A 15403-nucleotide genomic window follows, 5' to 3' on the forward strand; every position below is an offset into this window, starting at 1 on the left:
ATTATCTCTTACATAATCCTACATTGATTATCTTACAACAATATTTGGTCCGTTTTAAAGGACAATCCGTTCTTGTATTGACTATATATATAATATAATACATAGACGTGTATAACATTGACGATAGTCGTAAAACTTATATTAAAAATAAACAATATCTTCCATCACTCTCAATACTTCTCCCAACGTGATGGCAACTTCTACTCTCTGAATAGAATTTTGAGTTTATTAATAACAAATTCCGTAAACGCATTTTCTAACGACTTTTGATCAATAAATTTTCTTATGTTGTACAACGTTGTCCGTGTGTCAGAGAAAATGGTAGTCGGTAGGCGAGAGGTCTGGAGAATAGGGATGGTGAGGCAGAACCTCATACCAAGATCCATCAGTTTTCGTGCTGTCACCTGTGACACGGGGCCGAGCGTTCTCATGTAACAGTTTTCCGATTGACCATAGATGGCTTCAATAATGCCAATTTCCAGTGCATTGCTTCAATTTGTGAGCAATACATTTCGGCATTGTTTGTTTCGCCAGGATTCAAGAAGCTATAGTAAATCAGCCAAAATGAAGCCTGTGACCCTTTGGTACCATCATCTTTTTATGATGAGTTGGAAGCTTTGGAAAATTTGGTGCCGCTTCTCCTTTGTCAAGGCACCGTCTAAAACGTCTGCTATTGTCATAGAGAATCCACTTTTCGTCATAAGTAACAATTCTATCAAAAAAAGAATAGTTTCTGTTTCAGCAAAGAAGTTTGGTGGAAACTTCATAACGATGATTTTTTGGCGGACGTTTAATCCATGAGGAACCCAACTTTCGAGCTTTTTCACCTTACAATTATCTTAAGGTGTTTGAGACGGGCGATTTGTTGAATGCAAGATTCTCTGCAAGTTGTTTTGGGATTTTCTTCGACCAGAGCTGTAGAACATCACCATCTAGGAAAGAAAACTCGAAATTTTTTAAACCGCCTCTCAATGGTACTCTCACTCACCTGCCATCGCTCCAGACTTCATTAATGTTTCTGACCTTTCTCTTCAGGAAGCATTGATGAAATTATAAAAATTTAAAATGCCACATTAGTCTTCATATACTGGATTTTCTTCCCAGGTGGATTTAGTCGGATGTCTATATTTCAGCAGATTTTTAAAATAGACTGCAATAAATAATAGTAGTAAATAGTAGTATAATGGAGGCGTTTATGCTTAAGAATCAAAGCAAAGTTAGTTAACGTTTTAAAATTGATCATTCATTAAACCAAACAGTGTTTTTAGGCCCAGCACGCAACGAATTACATAAAAATTAAGATTTAGCGATAATTTGGCAAAACGGGTGGAATGGAAAATTAAATCGATATCGGGGGGTAACGTTCGCTTATACTTTGCATTATTCAGTCCGACTTGTCAACACATTGTCATTCTTGCGACAAAGCTCAAATACTTCAAAGGCGGCAGAGCGAGTAGAGAAAAAACATCAAAAGGAGTTTAACGTGTCAATTCCCACTCGTGAGTCAATTGGCTCGAATCAATTTTAAATTTTGAATTTTAACGTTGCGTAAATTTTCAATCTTCAGGCGTATTTCTGGGTCGAAAGTCGCGGTCGGAGACTCGGTTTCTGCATGCTGAAATCCAAAAAAGCAGTGGGGGGCAAAAGATGGGATGCACCGTGCCTGGAGGAGTCCGGGTTCAGTCTGCTTCAGACTATCCGGCCAGTCCATCACAAAGGTACAGCAGCAAAATGCCACCTCAGCAACCATCATACTCGTAAGTCTTCTTACTTTACAAATAACATTTTATTTACAAGAAAAATTACCTAGTAGAACTTGACTTGAACTACCAGTGACTTAACTCAATACACCTATAAAATTGGTTGGAAATACGTTAAATATCATTTGCAGAAGATAATTTTCTCTTCTTCAACAATATACTTTAAGCTTAATCAACTAGTCTTGTTACTATATCATGAACTTATTAAAAATTCTTGCTTTCCCTTTGATCACTAGTATTTTAACTACACATAAGTCAAGTTTTAAATTGAGCAAGCTCACTCTAAGTACTGTTACTTATTATGTTGTAAAATATGTAGTTTTGGCTTCTTTTTCAAAGAATTAGTTTATTATTTTCTATGAGTTTTGGTTATTCGTATATTTGTATTGAAAGGATTGACGATTTCTTCTTAATTCGAGATGTAGGATATTGGTTGCTCTACGACATTAACCATAAGTATAAAATTGACTAAGCACCTGAAAAAGAATTTATTTAAAGAACATGCGAGTTTATTGACAAATTTATAGACTGGAAATATTTCTTTAGCTTTCAGATCTAAACTATTAACAAAGTCATAAATTGTGTTTGGTCACTTATGTAATATTTTGGATCGAAAGAATGGCTGGTCTTTCAATCCGTGTGTTGGTTGTTATATGTCACTGGGTATACAATTGACCAACCGTAAGCCGCTTAAGAATAATTGATAATAGTGACTAAGCCCCTTAAGAAAATTATAAAATTTAATAAGTCCCTTAAGAATAATTTATAAGATTGATTAAGCTCCTTAAGAATAATTTATAAACTTGGCTAAGCCTCTTTAGAATAATTTATAAAATTGACTAAGCCCCTTAGAATAATTGCTAGGTCTCACCCTGCTTATATCCCTGACCCACCACTGAAAATTAATAAATGAAGAAGGGGCGTCAGTGGCCGCAACGGTCAAAGGTCGATTCGTGCACATCAGTGACGTGACAGTGTCGTGGCCGGCATTCTGTTCAACCGGCGGGTTTGAAAATATTCTTCTTGGAAACGGAATGGCTTTGTTCACATTCGCCCGGCGCGCGACCGTGGCCGTGCCGACAGTGCTGTCGTCACCGGACCGGATTTCTTGTTCACGGGATTTTACAGTTTTCACGGTCGTACAACATAAATGACGAAAAACTCGTTGAGTTTGTGGGAAATTATCTTGGTTTGTTTGATCAGGCAAATGCATAGACTCAGATTTCAAGAATATTCTCGGGAGGAAAATAGGAGCAGAAGTGAAAACTTGATGAGTAAATTACGTGTATATATCAGAGAGGTTTACATTATGAATAGTACCAGGGTATAATAAATTATGAACTACCATGAGAACTTGTTTTAAGGTTGTTGGATATTTGATAACCACGGGAGAGATCCAGCATCAGAATTGAAATAATCAGTGAATATTTCTCGGATACAAAATTCCCTCCCTGTAAATGTAAATTTTGTAGTATTTGACGTTCACTCCTCGAATCCTCTTGAGAAGTACCGTAATTATACGTGCGTATTCTTAATGAATTAAGAAGTTTAAGTGTTAAGTTGTGCATCAAGCAAAATTTTCTTCTGTCTCTATCTTGTTCCACGCCTGATGGACCCATTTCCGTCTTCTCGCTTGGGGTTCCTCTTCTTCATCCAAAATCAGGGCGATAAACAAAAGTTCATCATCTGAAAACATTGCCATTTGGGCCACTCAAGTCCACTGCAAGATACGGATGAAACACTTACCAGCTTTATTTGTGTTTCAAATCCAATTAGATTTGATACCAATTTAATCCATACACTAAAATAATGTGTAAAAACAATGATCTCGTCTTGCCTTCAGTTTTCTCTTAGAGTTTGGTTAAACAGCACGACGGTAAAATTTGAAATTTTGATAATATTACGCCTTCATTAGAAACGTAAGTTTTCCGCTGCCGAAACAACGCTTTTGGTGCGGCAATTTGAAGAAGAGGAGGCTGTCTCCGAACGGACAGACGCAGAACTTCAATAGTTCCAGAAATTTGAAGCCGGTGGCATCAGCCTCGAGAGGAAAGAGGGTTCTGGACGAAAATCATCATTCGATGAAGAAGCTCTGAGGGACTCTGTTGAGGCAGATCCCACGAAAAGTACTCGGGAATTGGCAATGGAGCTTGGAGTTTTCCAGTCAACCATAAATCGTGGACTGCATAACTTATAGAGAGTGAATCGCTCATGAAGAGTGGTTCTTCAAGAGTTGACCATTGAGCAGGCATGACGCAAGCAGAAATTTACTTTTGAAACACCCAAACGACCTTTGGTTCATCAAAAGAATAGTTACTTGCGATGAAAAGTGAATATATTTGAGAACCCCCAAGACCAATCCGCCTGCTCTACCAGTCGGTACCAGTACAAGGGGAACTCGACAAAAAGATTCTTGTTCTCTCTATTTTGGAATTTCGAAGGCATAATTCATTATGAGTTCATTCTAAAAGGTCGAACCATTGATTCAAAACTTTATTGTGAGCAGTTACAAAAAATGTATGATGTTTTGACCCAGCATTATCCCGGATTAGTCAATATAAATCGGGTTTTGTTTCAACAAGATAACGCCTGAACACACACTTCTCTCGTTACACGAAAGAAAAAATTACAGAATTGAATGGAATTGAGCTTCTTCCTCACCCTACGTACAGTCCTGACTTAACACCTTTTTTCTACTATCTGTTCGGATCCATGGCTCATTATCTTCAAGGGAAAACTTTTAATTCTTTGGATGAGGTTCAAAATGGAGTTGCAAAATACTACCAAATATTGTGAAGGATCGTGATAATTTTTTTGAAAAAATTTTGTCGTTTCCTTAGGAAACTTGGGCAGCTCATAAGGTTAGGTGTTCCATTGTTTCTTCTTCCCCATATCGGGCTATCTACTTGTATTTTTTACATAGTGCATGGTTAGTACGTAGTCTGCAGATGGTTTTGCACAGTCTTTTTGGCATTTTACGTCCTACATACCACGTAGTAACGGTATTTCTGGCTGGATAGATTTAAAAATTTACCTTTTGGGGTACTCAGAGTACCTAATCTGCCATACTTTTCGATGGAGTCTTTTATTTTCAGTGAAAGCGCCAGAGATCGCCATTTCAAAGTCGTTCATATCTGACCCTTCTGTGACAGCTTGTTTGGCGAGGGTATCGACAATCTCATTGTTTTTAATTCCGCAGTGCGCAGTAGCCCGAATCAGTTTAATATTTATGTTTTTTGCTTCATGATGTAGAGGTTGTGCGTTATTTCTACTATTATGGGATTCGATGAAGTTTCTAATATAGAGTGTTTTATTTTTAGCAGTGCACTTCTACTATCAGATAGAATTAGAATTTTTGTTTGGTTTGCTGTCTTTTGGGTGTACTTAACGGCTTTTAGGATAGCATAGCACTCTTATACTGTTCTTTATAATCAAATTAGAATCATAGATCGTCCACACCATCTTGGGATTTTGATCCATCTGTGAATATAGTATAGAATTCCGGCCAATGGGAGTTTATTTCGTCTAGGAATATATTGTTATCTATGGAATTATTAATATGTTGGAAATTTAGAGGAAAAATACATCCTTATGAGTTTAATGCTCGAAATCCGGTTCGTTGAAAACAACAAATTGTAAGAACTTAATTTTAGAAGGGTGAGATTCAGACTTGACAGCAGAATATCAGTGAAGATTTTAACTGTATTGTTTATATTTTGATAGTGGCGATTGTTATATTTTTCCATGTGTTTAGCGATCTTTAATCTGAATGTTTTGTTATATTTTTGAGTATGAGAGTGGGAGCTCGTAATTTTTTGTTAGATCTTTTTCCACCAATATTTTTTCTCTTATCAATGTGAAACATTTTTGTTTAATTAACCTTTTTACATAAGGTTTTGGTTGAAAGATAAAAGTTAGTGTCACGAGCGGGATTCGAACCCACGACCTTCGGCTTCGTGGGTTCGAATCCCGCTCGTGATAGTAATTTTTACCTTTCAACCATAACCTTATGTAAAAAGATTAATTAATTGAATGAAGTGATTTGGTCAGTAGACTACTAAATATTTCATTTAATTCCAACGTCCCGATAAATTATTTTCTCTAAAACCCTTTTGGAGTCTATGGGATCTTTGTCTAAGAAACTATTATTGTCTCCAGTCAATTCACCTGGTTAATGACACATTTGGTCTTGTTTCAGGAGTTTGGGGAGAGAAGTGGAACTGACCATAAACGGGAAGTCGTACAAAGGTAACAATTTCGGATAATAGCATTCTTTTATGTGTCATTTATTCAAAATGATTCGGTATGAACAAATGACATATTGCACCACGACAATTATCGAGTTGTTTAATTTCACTGGCGATAAATGAGACCAGTCTTGTTTCCTCACCGAGAAACGATTGCAGAGACATAAAAGAAGAAAAAGGGGAAAATTACGTGAAACTGTACGGCATGACTGCTTGACTGCTGGTTATGAGAATCACGACATACAGGGTCAGAGGTCATCCGTTTCAGTATATTCCCACCTGCTGTTCATTAATGGTTAATCGCTAATATATTATATTCTTCTAACAATAATTTATTCAATTTTGTTTAGTTTGTATTTATTTCTCTTTTGTAGGTTCATGAAGCTTTCGCTAATATATTATATTCTTCTAACAATAATTTATGCAATTTTGTTTAGTTTGTATTTATTTCTCTTTTGTAGGTTCATGAAGCTTTCGCTAATATATTATATTCTTCTAACAATAATTTACGCAATTTTGTTTAGTTTGTGTTTATTTCGCATTTGTAGGTTCATGAAGCTTTTACCAAAATTACGCTCTACTTTGTTCAAATGCCCCTTTCCTGCAATCTATATAAAAAAAATTAGACATTCAAATAATTTAAAAATTTTATCAATTAAATTTTTTTATGAATATGTGCACTTCACTCTCCAGTTACTGGTAATTTTATTTGTGAAGGATTCCAAATTCCAACGGTTTTCAAATAGACCACTTTTTTGATATTTTTCGTGCAAATTTTATTCCATTCTACGTTACTTTAGGAAATAGTTCTCTTTTATTTTCAGTACAAAAAAATACAACTATTTGCCTACATACCTCGAGTACTTCAGCAATGGATATTTAGGGAAAGTTTCATGCATTTCCATGAATTTGCAATAAAGCATTATAAGAAGTAAGAATTTTAAAATTAACGATTAATTAACCATCTTCCTGATCATCTGTTTGGCTTTAGCTCTCGCCATTCCACAATACAACAAGTGTTTCGCGTTGTAGGTCACATATCCATTGTATGGGAGTCTTTCTTGATGTGGCACAAGGATGTCCTGTACAAATTAAAGCGTGTCCTTCCAAATACCCTTTACCCGCTTCAAATCTTGTCTAACAGAGCGGTTTTTTCGGATCCGACAAGACTACTACGAACTCTGCTCTCAGGCCGCAGGAGTCCCGCAGGGCAGTGGACCTTTATACTGCAGATGTTTCCACTACACCTAATTGCACCTTTTGCCGATGACACAGCTTTACTCTCCTCTGACCCCGATCCTACAGTTGCTTCGGAAGATATGCAGAGACATATCACATGTATAGGAGATTGTGTAGATAATGGAAAATGAAGACAAATGAAAGCAAGTGCGTCCATATCACATTTACACTCCGAAGCATTTCCTCTCACAATCTACTACAACAATTTTCCTATTCCAAAATACGACTGTGTTCCTTACCTTGGATTGAGACCTTACCTGGCATGGGCACTCGGGGCATAGAGACAACGAAAAGAGGGCCAAACATGTTGGCCAAAAAATGGGTCCTAAATCTTACCGTGGCTTAGCATCTTGGCACAAAAGAGGATACATCTTAAAATTGATTCCTTAATTAGTCCAAAACCTTGTGGAACAATACCACAGTTATAAGGCACACGAAGAGATCAAAGAAGTCCATCCACAAAAGGATTCTGGTAGGCAACCGAACCAGGATTCTGGTAGGACTCCTGACAGGGCACTGCCACTAAAGAAAGCACAGATGTACAGACAGATACTGCCAGGAAGAAGAGGAGTCCACAGAACATATTCTAAGTAGGTATAGGTTCTTACAACTAGGAGAAGAAAAACCGCAAGCAAGATCCTACACTGAGCCGCAGGCAAAGCTGCGGAGGCTGATTAACAACCTGAAGCTGGCCAGTAAGTTATCAAACACAGGGGAGCACAATAGATCTATTCAGGTCGAGGTGCAGTAGGCCTTGTGGCCGCCTCTTTTAACCCTCTCTCTATACCCCTATCCGTACCTTGGATTCCATCTAGTCTCATGCCTAACATAGAATCAGCATACATTACTGAAACGACAAGACCTATACATACGCAATGGTCTGCTCTACTAAAGTACAGGACGGCAATTCAAACTATCGTCGAAAAACAAACTCACAGTCTACAAAACGCTACTACAACCGATTTGGACATACGGAATGGAACTGTGGGGGAACCGCTAAATCTTTCAATATCAAATGACTTCAAACTTTTTAGTCTAAATTCTCCAGATCAATTATAATGGTCCGTATTATATCTCCAGTACTAGCCTCCACAATCACCTTAAAATCCCATTTATCGAAAAATTAATTCCCAAAAAATGAACGAAACTCTCCCATCACCCCAATAGTCTTGCCCAAGCTTTATCCAACAACGCACACTCCAATGCCATAAGGCGTCTGAAGAAGCAGTGAAGTTTAGATAAGTGAAGTGGGATAATATTATTGATTATTTGCTCCCAGCGATGTAAATTCGTAAATTGCTGTAAATATATCTATGCATCATCAAATTACATAATAAAATATTGAAATATAAAAAAAAATTTATTCAATACGCAAGCCAAATGTGTCTAAGATGTTTGCAATATTCATTTTATTGTTTGATACTGTATTCATTCGATCTAATAGTAAAGTAAAAATTTTATTCAACTATTATTAGAACAACGCTGATATATAATACATGCAATACCTGTCTGGTTTTATTGATTCAAGTACCTTCCAGGCTATTTTATGATACTCTAAATTCCTGTTACGTTTTCACTTGTTTTTATTCGAAAAATTGGCCGGGTTATGAATATAAATTTTGCATTGGCACACAGCAAGAATTTTTGCAATAAAAGACCTTGCATTGACACAGAGGATAACGATTTGTTTTCCATTTATAACTGCAGGTTGGCTTAGTTGAGAACAGTATTTAATTTAATTGACCGTTTCGTTCTCGGGAAGCAATTCATTGTAAAATGTTTCCAGATCCCACCAAATGCTATGTTCTTTGGGTGAAACCCCAATTTAAAAAAGATTGCCATCGGAGATCCGTTTAGCATTCACCAGCATTGTTATAGCATAGACAATCCGATTTTCATTCAAAGAAATCTTTCTCTTAAAATCCACGGTTCGTAGCAATTCTTATCCAAAGGTTGAAAAATCCCAAGTTCTCCGTGGTTGAAATATTTTATTCAATTTTGTCTATTCCATTCGTTTCGGGCCTACTGACCACCATCAGCACCATAGATGCATATATATTTCCACCCATTTTGAGGGGGATGTCGTCAAAGTGGTTTTAAAAACATCCGCCGCTATCCGCCCTTCGCGTGAACCTCCACTTTTTAGATGGAGATTATTGGTTTTTTACCAATTTGTCAACCAGGGGAGGCCGGAAAACAGTACCTACACAACTCTTGCCAAACGCCCAACACGCCAAAAAAAAACAACTAATAATCACCTTCTAAAAAGTGGAGGCTCACGCGGAAGGGCGGATAGCGGTAGAGGTTTTTAAAACCATTTTGACGACATCTCCCTTAAAATGGTGGAAATATATATGTATCTATGGCATAGTCCTGATGATGGGCCGTAGGCCCGAATGTCATGTAATAGACAAAATTGAAGGAGAACTTGGGATTTTTCAACCTTTGGATAAGAATTCAAAGAAATGTAATTTTACAATTTGAAGGCCTATCAATGGAGAATATCATTGGTATGATTTTTAAAATAGACTGAAATATATGTATATTGGAGGCGTTTATGCTTAAGAATCAAAGCAAAGTTAGTTTAGGTTTTAAAATTGATCATTCATTAAACAAAATAGTGTTTTTATGCCCAGCACGCAACGAATTACATAAAAATTAAGATTTACCGATAATTTGGCAAAACGGGTGGAATGGATAATTAAATCGATATCGGGGGGTAACGTTCGCTTATACTTTGCATTATTCAGTCCGACTTATCAACACACTCATTCTTGCGACAAAGCTGAAATACTTCAAAGGCGGCAGAGCGAGTAGAGAAAAAACATAAAAAGGAGTTTAACGTGTCAAACGTGCAATTTTATGTCCAATTGCAACAATTTTTGCTGCCTCACTAACGAAATATAATAATCAACTTTGTCAATCTTGGATGAAAGTTCCTTGCTAATTTATTTGGTTTTCTAGTAAATATAATCGTACAATGAACAATGTTTATAAATCCCAGGCCCTGAAGATGATCTCAATAAAGATCGAACGTGACACGATAAAGAAAATGTTTTTCTGAACCTACGACACACCAGTTTCTGCTCAATGGTCAACTTATGAGGAACCAATCTTTTTTTAATATTCAAAGGATATATCGTTGTGTTATATGGTTTGTTGCCATCTCGAAGCAGTTGTCGGATTCCTTTACAATACAGCTCTTTGGGCTTTGAACGGAAGTATTCTGCAACTCCATTTTGAACCACATCCAGAGAATTAAAACTGGTAATGCAGGCTGATTGCAGTCTAGCCATTGTTTCTTGGTCTTGGGGGTTCTCCGGTATATTCACTTTTCATCGGAAGTAACTATTTTTTTGATGAACCGGTCATTTGCGTTCTGCTCAATGGTCAACTTATGAGGAACCAATCTTAACGAGTGATTCACATTCCCCGAGTTATGCAGTCCACGATTTATGTTTGATTGGGAAACTCCAAGCTTTCTTGCCAATTCGAGTACTTTTCGTGGGGTACCTCAACAGAGTCCCGCAGAGCTTCTTCATCGAATGATGATTTTCGTCCAGAACCCTCTTTCCTCTCGAGGCTGATGTCACCGGCTTCCAAATTCTGAAACTTTCTGCACACTGTCCGTTCAGAGAGAGAATTCTCTTTTTCAAATTGCCGCACCAAATGGGTTGTTTCGGCAGCCGAAAACTTACTCTTTCGATAATGGCGAAATATTGCCAAAATTTAAACTTTTACCGTCGTAATTGTTTAACCAAATTCTAAGACAAAACTGAAGAAAAAACGAGATCATTTTTAACACATTCATTAATATAGTATACGGATTAAAGTGGTATCCAATCTAATTGGATTTGAAAAACATATAAAGCCAAAAAAAATCAAATCGGTTATTTTTTTTGACACCATATTAATATGACAAGTGAAATTGCAACAATTTTGGCCATCGACGAAATAACGATTGAATCAAACGATTTTTGTTAATTAGAAGCTATAATAAAATATTGAACTTGCTCCATGACTGCTGTCGAATTATCTATTTTACAATTCTTTCACACAACGACGAATATAATGGGCGATGTAGTCGTGATTGTGAAAAACCACGAACCATAAAAGCTATCTCTGAATTTGTCAGCATTTCCCAGCTAATTTTCTTTCCGTTATGGACGTCATTTCAATCGAATCTTTTATAACTCTACAAAAAAAAGCAAGATTTTGGCCGAAAACTCTTCTTTGATGATCTTAAAACAATAAAAAAGACATACATTAGTTGTAACTACATCAACTAATTAAAAAAATTGTTATTCTTATTAAAAAAAACCTGTTTTTTGAACATATTGCAGTTTCTGATGATGTACCTGCAGACACAACTCTGAACACGTTCATCAGGGAACACGCCCACCTGAAAGGTACCAAGTTCATGTGCTTGGAAGGTGGCTGCGGAGCATGCATCGTGTCTGTCCATTCTGTCCACCCGATGACCCACCATCCGATATTCTATTCCGTCAATTCAGTAAGCTTATTGAAAAAATTAATTTAGTTATAAATAATAATTTTGGCCTGTTTTAGTGCCTCGTGCCTATATTTGCATGCCACGGTTGGGCCGTGACCACCATCGAGGGTCTCGGGAACAAATACTCTGGATACCACAAAATCCAGACGCGCCTTGCAGCTGCCAATGGTTCCCAATGCGGCTACTGTAGCCCAGGAATGGTCATGAATATGCACAGGTGGATAATGCACAAAATATTGTTATATGTAATAAAATGTATAAATTTAATGAAAGGATGACCTAACAAAAAATAAAGCTTTATTACCAAGTTTTCTGTAAGCATATCACCAATATGTACAACCAGAGCCTTAAGCTCTGTCCTTTTATCCCCGCCTTTTTTTCTTCGTTTTCCCCCCAATAGCATGTAATAAAATTACATTTTATTTAGACATCAACATGGTGAGGTGCTGAACTTGTATCTTAGATATCCTGGCAAAATAACAATGGCCACCCACTGAAGGTGGCTTAAAGAAAAGACCTGTCTGACAAATAAAACCACTGCGGTACAATTTCAAATTGGATGAGTTTACATGAATGTCAGATTTTTAGTAATTGCAAGGTGATTAGGGAGCAAAATACACAGATGATGAATACGAATACTAAGAATTGGGGGTTTTATGTTACCCACAAACTGCAGCCTTCTGGCTTGTACTTTCCTAGTTCCTTAGTTCAGTGCAGGAAACTTGATCCTTTGCTTAAGACATCAACGTCAAGGTCATTGTCTGTTGTTGCTACAATTCTTTTCCCTGGGTTTTCTTTGTATCCCACATTATGTCTCCATTGAGGTTCACTTTCAAAGATATCAGTACCTGGTACTTCCTTCTCATTGCATAACCTACAAATTGGGCCATCATTGAATATACACATTCTATGTTAATGTTTTATCAGATCCCTGTGACCGGTTTTTCTCTCTCTGTGTCTTCTCTAACTGTAGCAATGAAATTGCCAGTTTTGGTGATGGTTGTTTTAACATAAATGTGTCTAGCACCTCTAGAGTTTTGTATTTTTTGGATCCATTACATTCTATTCCAGGGGAATAGGCCCAGGACCTTACCTTACCACCTCTTACCAGGGTGTCTGCCTTTTCATTACCTGAAATTGTCCTGGTACCCAAGATATCATCAGGTTGTGTTTCCCCAGATTTTGTATTCATTCACTGATTGTTGTGATTTTTTCCATGTTAATGCTTTAATGGTTGCATGGTTATCTGATTTTGTGGGGATTTTTTTGTCAGTAAACCTCTTTTAGTTTTTCTTAGGCACAAGGGTTGATGGCATGTATGGCCGATGTTGAAAGACCCTGTTGAGTTTGATTGCTCATATTTTGAGCGTATACAAAAAATGCCTGATCCATTTTCTTCACTTGTTTTGGAGATATCTGTATACCATATCAGTGTATCTCATGTACTTCTGAATTCTCTCCTCCTTGTAGTCTGTAAAACTCTTATTCTACTCAATATATAACTTGTTAATATATATTTTAAAAATGTATGTCCTCATTTATAAATATTTGTATTTCAGTTTGCTTGAAGTAAACCCTAAACTGACGATGAAAGATGTAGAAAATTCATTCGGTGGGAATATCTGTCGGTGTACAGGCTACAGGCCAATACTCGATGCTTTTAAATCCCTTGCATCTGATGCTCCCGGGGAATTGGTGCAAAAGTTGGCCGACATTGAGGTATTCCAAAAATCTAACATTTGTCATTTCAGCTAAAACTAATTGAAACAAACTTAAAACTCCAGGATATGGTTTGCCCCAAAACTGGACAGAACTGCTCAGGAGGGTCCTGTAATCAGAAGTGCTCAAGCGCCCAGTCGACAGCGATAATGCCTCCATCATCGCTTCACTTTGAACTGGAAAATGGTTCTGCTTGGTACAGGCCATTGAGTGTAAAAGAAATTATGGAAATATTTGACATGATCGAAGACAAAACATACAGACTTATAGCTGGCAACACTGGACAGGGTACATAAGTATATACTCGATATATATATATTTTTTTTATAACATAACTTTTTTATAGGCGTGTATAGAATCAAAGAAACCCCTGAAGTTTACATTGATTTGAATGGCATTCCTGAACTTCATGGTTATGAGGTTCGAAATGATGGAATCACCCTTGGAGCGAACATCAGTCTTACAGAAGGGATGGATTTGTTNTATTGCATTGAATATCCCCGAACACATGTAACATCCATTTGTGCAGTTTATTTATTTATTTTTTAAACATTGATCATTGCAGAATTGACATTCGTGTTAGAAGACTTGGAGGAGGATACGGTGCAAAAATCACAAGAAACAACCATGTCAGTGTTGTTTGCGCTTTGGCAGCTCATCTTCTTCATAGACCTGTACGAATGGTGCTTAACTTAGAGACAAATGTTGAATGGGCTGGAAAGCGTTTCCCTGTATTCAGTGACTATGAGGTTAATCAGGGCTTTGGTAAATTATATATTAAATTCACCTTTATTTAACTTTTTATTTAGGTCGGAGTTAACAGTGAAGGAGAGATTCAGTATTTGAATTCAAGCATCTATCAAGATGATGGACATGGACCAAATGATTCATCAATCGGACAAACAATTCACCACATTAAAAATGCTTATGACACAAGCGTTTGGAACATAATCGGATATGGTGTTAAAACAGACACCGCTAGCAACACCTGGTGTAGGGCTCCAGGTATATATTTCAGCTATTGCTTTATTGAACTTAAAACTGTTCACAAAAATTGTCTTTTAAAGGTTCAACAGAGGCGATTTCTCTTATTGAAACAATAATGGAACATATTGCAAATGTTGTTGAAAAAGATCCAGTTTCAGTCAGACTGGCAAATATGGACAAAGAAGACAATCTGATCCCTCAGTTAATCGAGGATATTAAAAAGGCATCAAATTATGATGAAAGAGTGAAAGAAGTTGAACAGTTCAACAACGTTTGTACCTAAATTTGATTTTTTTTTTTTTAACTGTTTATAATCATTTCATTGTTTTAGGACAATCGTTGGAAGAAGCGAGGCATATCACTTGTTCCGATGAACTACCCTTTCTATTACTGGGGTGGTTTCTATGGAATGGTGTCCATTTTTGGCATGGATGGTACAGTTTCCATTTCCCACGGAGCCGTTGAAATGGGCCAGGGAGTGAACACCAAGGTAATCAACTCAAAAATAAAATAGATACAAATTATTTACTACTAAATTTTTTATAGGCTGCACAAGTAGCTGCACACATCTTAGGTATAGAACTCGAATTGGTCAATGTTAAACCTATGACAACTCTTATTTCGCCAAACAACTCATCTACGGGAGGAAGTGTTGGCAGTGAAGCCGTTTGCTATGTAAATGTTCTAAAATTTAAACTGACTTTTCCACTCCCCAAATAAAACAAGAAATAATTATACAATTTTAGGCTGTTAAAGTCTGCTGTGAAATCTTGAGTAAACGTTTAGAACCTATCAAAGAAAAATTAGGGCCAAAAGCTACATGGAAAGAGGTCGTTAACCAGGCATATGTGGAAAGTATTAATCTCAACCACACTTACATGTAATTATTATTTTTCATGTANTATAAAATGTTTAACAATTTTGGGAATTCAATGTTT

The 15403-nt window shown here is 36.8% G+C and overlaps 1 protein-coding gene across 1 annotated transcript; it reads left to right on the forward strand.

Moving 5' to 3' along the window:
• The first annotated feature begins 1604 nt into the window (after positions 1 to 1604).
• On the forward strand, positions 1605 to 15349 carry LOC106669697 (xanthine dehydrogenase-like). Its single transcript, XM_024224744.1, is given in 14 exon segments — positions 1605 to 1757; positions 5959 to 6008; positions 11590 to 11759; positions 11816 to 11976; positions 13319 to 13478; positions 13544 to 13766; positions 13825 to 13961; positions 13963 to 13988; positions 14044 to 14227; positions 14288 to 14483; positions 14546 to 14736; positions 14797 to 14955; positions 15012 to 15140; positions 15212 to 15349. Coding segments are annotated over 14 exon segments (2034 nt in total). The 5' UTR covers positions 1605 to 1647.
• The last annotated feature ends 54 nt before the right edge of the window (positions 15350 to 15403 follow it).

Source organism: Cimex lectularius, unplaced genomic scaffold, assembly GCF_000648675.2.
Source record: "Cimex lectularius strain Harlan isolate CLEC.00 unplaced genomic scaffold, Clec_2.1 scaffold8, whole genome shotgun sequence".
Taxonomy (NCBI): domain Eukaryota; kingdom Metazoa; phylum Arthropoda; class Insecta; order Hemiptera; family Cimicidae; genus Cimex; species Cimex lectularius.